The sequence below is a fragment of the Volvox carteri genome, assembly GCF_000143455.1.
Source record: "Volvox carteri f. nagariensis unplaced genomic scaffold VOLCAscaffold_91, whole genome shotgun sequence".
Lineage (NCBI taxonomy): Eukaryota > Viridiplantae > Chlorophyta > Chlorophyceae > Chlamydomonadales > Volvocaceae > Volvox > Volvox carteri.
The window spans coordinates 1-3,540 of record NW_003307634.1 but is presented as its reverse complement, the minus strand read 5'-3'; the positions used below and the strand labels follow the sequence as shown (position 1 = coordinate 3,540).

Sequence of the window (3,540 nt, the reverse complement as noted above, 5' to 3'; positions counted from 1 at the left end):
GTATGCAAACCAATTACACCTAGGGATCATATGGCGGTTGCATTGCACGTTTCTTGGCCGCAGCCAGCAGCAAACTCAAATGGAGTTGGGCCATTTGCCCAGAGGCTGCCGCATGGACGACAAGCCAGGCTAACGCAGCTGACGTTCATGAGTGCCCTTTAGGTTCTAAGTATAAAAGCTAGAATAAGCCCTACTTTACATTCTGCGTTAAGTACTACCGGTAAGGTGCGACCAATATTCACGAGAGATCCTGGGATCGAGCCACGGTAATAAGGTGTGCAATCTCAAGCCGTAACGATGCAATAAGAGAGGCAATGCGGATGTCGCGCGATCGATTAAGGCAGTGACTTGTGTATCTAAAGGGTGACTCGAAAGAAAAGCCTATTATGCGATGCCTGTACAGGTCCTATTATAGGGAATTATGTATACTTGCGTCTATATAGGCAATGTCGTTTACAACATCGAGTGTATACATACCTGTATACCGCATAGCCTAAACATCCCTTGCTACAGGTTATGATGTAAAAATGTACTTATAATACTATGCCAAAAATGATCGTATATTAGGCCATCACTTACACATGCGCCTCTTATGCCTAAGCCTTTAAGTCTCGTATAATACGTGTACACCTTACTGGCCTATATACCTTTCACCTATTTTCCCGAATATCTCGCCTATACAATGCCCGAAAAAATACAGACGTATGCACGTATGCCCCAACAACTATGGCAGTTGGATCCTTCATCTTCGCTGCAAACCGTACATGTCAGCTGCTTATATTTGCGAGGCGGTCAGCACCCTCCAACAATAAGCATTGTTCCACATTTAAAATTTCGTGTACATTGCCACATTGTTGTGTGCGGTCTCATGTCCGAAATTTTTTGCGAATGTATGAAGCTCTACTGAGTGAAAGGCAGAATGCCTGTAACGAAAGAGCTGAAGCAATTATTGCTCGCCATTCCAATACGGTTGTACGACAGTCGCACAGAACCAGACTTAGAGACTCCGATCGCTTCGCTCCGTCGTATCTAAGTCAACAATTCTGTGCTCCTGTCTCCCTTAACCGTATTCTCATGGCTATGTCGACTCGAACGTGCTGGCTGACCGTGCAAAGAATGGTAGAGACGGGAAGTGGGGAGACCAGCTGCCAAGGGCCCTTACACTGCAGACCGAAGAGATACCCCCTCACCGGCAAGGCCTAGGCGGCGGGAGACTTCAAGTTTGGCCGCAGTGTCGCGCCGCGTGTAGTGCTGTACCATGGCATCTGTGCACCAGCAGCCATGTGCCTTGTGCAACTCTGCCGGCAGAGTTGCCGGGACTCCACGGTCTGCTGCCGTGCTGTTCCCGCCTATGCACATGGAGTGCGCCTTGATGTGCCACGTGATGCCTGCCAGGGATACCATTTTTAGCAGTCGTGTGCGGAAAGCCGCGTACGATGGAGAATGCAGTGGTGCTTCTCGTATACCGGTCAGGGGTACCCGCCACACTGGGTCCATTGGACTGGTCGGAGGAGTGGTCTCACGTCTTCGTCTGCTGATACTGGCCGTTTGCGGTAGCCACCTAACTTCGGCAAGTGCTGCATAAGACCGACTGGGCAGCACGGGCCCCTGGAGCGTGCAATGATGACCCGGTGGCCACTCATGAGCTGGTCTGTCTTCGAGTGGGGAATGAAGATTTCCATGTGGGATGCGGAAATCAACAGCAAGTCCTCATGCACACAAGTTTCAACAGCATCATCGAACTGGAAGAAGCCAGTGAACATGATAGCCACCGCTGCCACCATCTAGTCTAGATGCGCCTCTGGGCCCTCCACTAGACTGGCAAGTGTCGCAATGTCATCAGGTTCCAAGGCGTCACACTGCAGTGGTCGACCATGGAGCCGCTTTCCTGTGAAGGTGTGGACTATAGCGCAGGCTGTGTGTTCTGTGGAGTAAGGCCAGTAGGTAGAGGGCGACCAGCTCGGCCCAACATCATGACTCCGTGAACAAAGGGTTCAAACCATGCGCCATCAGTGGTGATCCTGGCCCACCAATCCCTGGTCGGCCAGTGCGGTGCGATCAGGCACATGCGGGCTATGCAAGCCTCGGTGTGCAGCAGCACCTTAAGGATCAGGCTGAAAGGCGGATTGGCCCAGCAGCTGCGCCCCCAATGGAAACGGAAGGTGTCGACCCCGGCGGTGTGCCGCCTAGGGATTTGCCAGCTGCGTCGCAAAAAAAAAAACAGAAAATGCACCTGGGTGGGAACCCATAAATGCGGCGGCCGTTAAATTTGTCAAAGCAATTCTGCCAGAATTCCAGCTCCTCCTTCGCGGCTGGGGACAGATGGAGGTGGGACCCCCAAGCCGTCCGTGATTTGATGAGTTTGCCCTGTGACCAGTGTCCAAAGGCCCAAGGATTTGGCCTTTAATCGAAACGAGGGACTTCACCGGGATTCTTCGCCCACTGAGTGACAAACGAATAGCGGAGAGAAGTCTGTCCCTCTTATCTTCAGGAATGATAAAAAACCCTTCAGCGGTGTCAATTAGCATGCCCAAGTAGCGGATTCTTTGCTGAACTGCACCCAGCATGGACTTATTCCGGTTGACTATGAATGTGAGGGATTCGAGTTGGGACACCACCTCCACCCTCCATGCTACCAGCTGAGCTGCATCCTGGCCGGCATGAGCATGGTCGTCTATGTAGCCAGTGCAGTGCCAGCCACATGCACGCCAGGGACGCATGACCTCTCGCATGAGTTTGGTGAAGGCCCAGCATGCAGACACTAAACTGTCTTGAACTCCGAACACCTAGTATTCGTGATACTTCAGTGTCTGGCCAGAGCACCCCGCCCGGGTAGCTAATATATCTCGGCCTACCTGCCGGAGATTCCCTACCATGGTCCTGCCGTACTAGGATAATGTCGGTGGGGCCCGGGCCCCAGCCCGTTAGGTTTGCTACGAACAACCGCCATGTTCTAGACATATGAAGAAACTCGTAACATGTACGAAACTCGAGTCGAATCGTTCACGAATTAACAGTTATTGTCAAGAGTAATCGTTGAAATATTCTAAGGGAAATGTAGCTTACTACAATGTGTGTGTATATGTATGTGTGAGACTGTGTGTGACACTGTGTGCGTGTATGTGTGTGACTGTGTGCATGTATGTGTGTGACTGTGTGTGTGAGACTGTGTGTGTGTGTATGTGTCTCTCTCTCTGTGTGCGTGTGTGTGTATGTGTGTGAGACTCTGTGTGTGTGTATGTGTGTGTGTGTATGTGTGTGTGTGTGTCTCTCTCTGTGTGTGTGTATGTGTGTGAGACTGTGTGTGTGTGTGTGTGTGAGACTGTGTGTGTGTATGTGTGTCTCTCTCTCTCTCTCTCTCTGTGTGTGTGTGTATGTGTGTGTGAGACTCTGTGTGTGTGTATATGTGTGTGAGACTCTGTGTGTGTGTGTGTGTGTGTGTGTGTGTGTGACTCTGTGTGTGTGTGTGTGTGTGTCTCTCTCTGCGTGTGTGTGTGTGCATGTTTTCATGTTACTCCAAATCCACCAGTGCCCCAACAG

The 3,540-nt window shown here is 51.0% G+C and overlaps 1 protein-coding gene across 1 annotated transcript; it reads right to left on the bottom strand.

Annotated features, from left to right (window-relative positions):
• Positions 1-1,078: 1,078 nt before the first annotated feature.
• Positions 1,079-2,961, bottom strand: VOLCADRAFT_99598 (uncharacterized protein; the record flags this gene model as incomplete). The annotated part of the gene is made up of 3 exons (XM_002958295.1): positions 1,079-1,101; positions 1,191-1,655; positions 2,856-2,961. 3 exons carry the CDS (start codon positions 2,959-2,961, stop codon positions 1,079-1,081), a joined length of 594 nt encoding a protein of 197 aa, XP_002958341.1.
• Between the last annotated feature and the right edge of the window lie 579 nt (positions 2,962-3,540).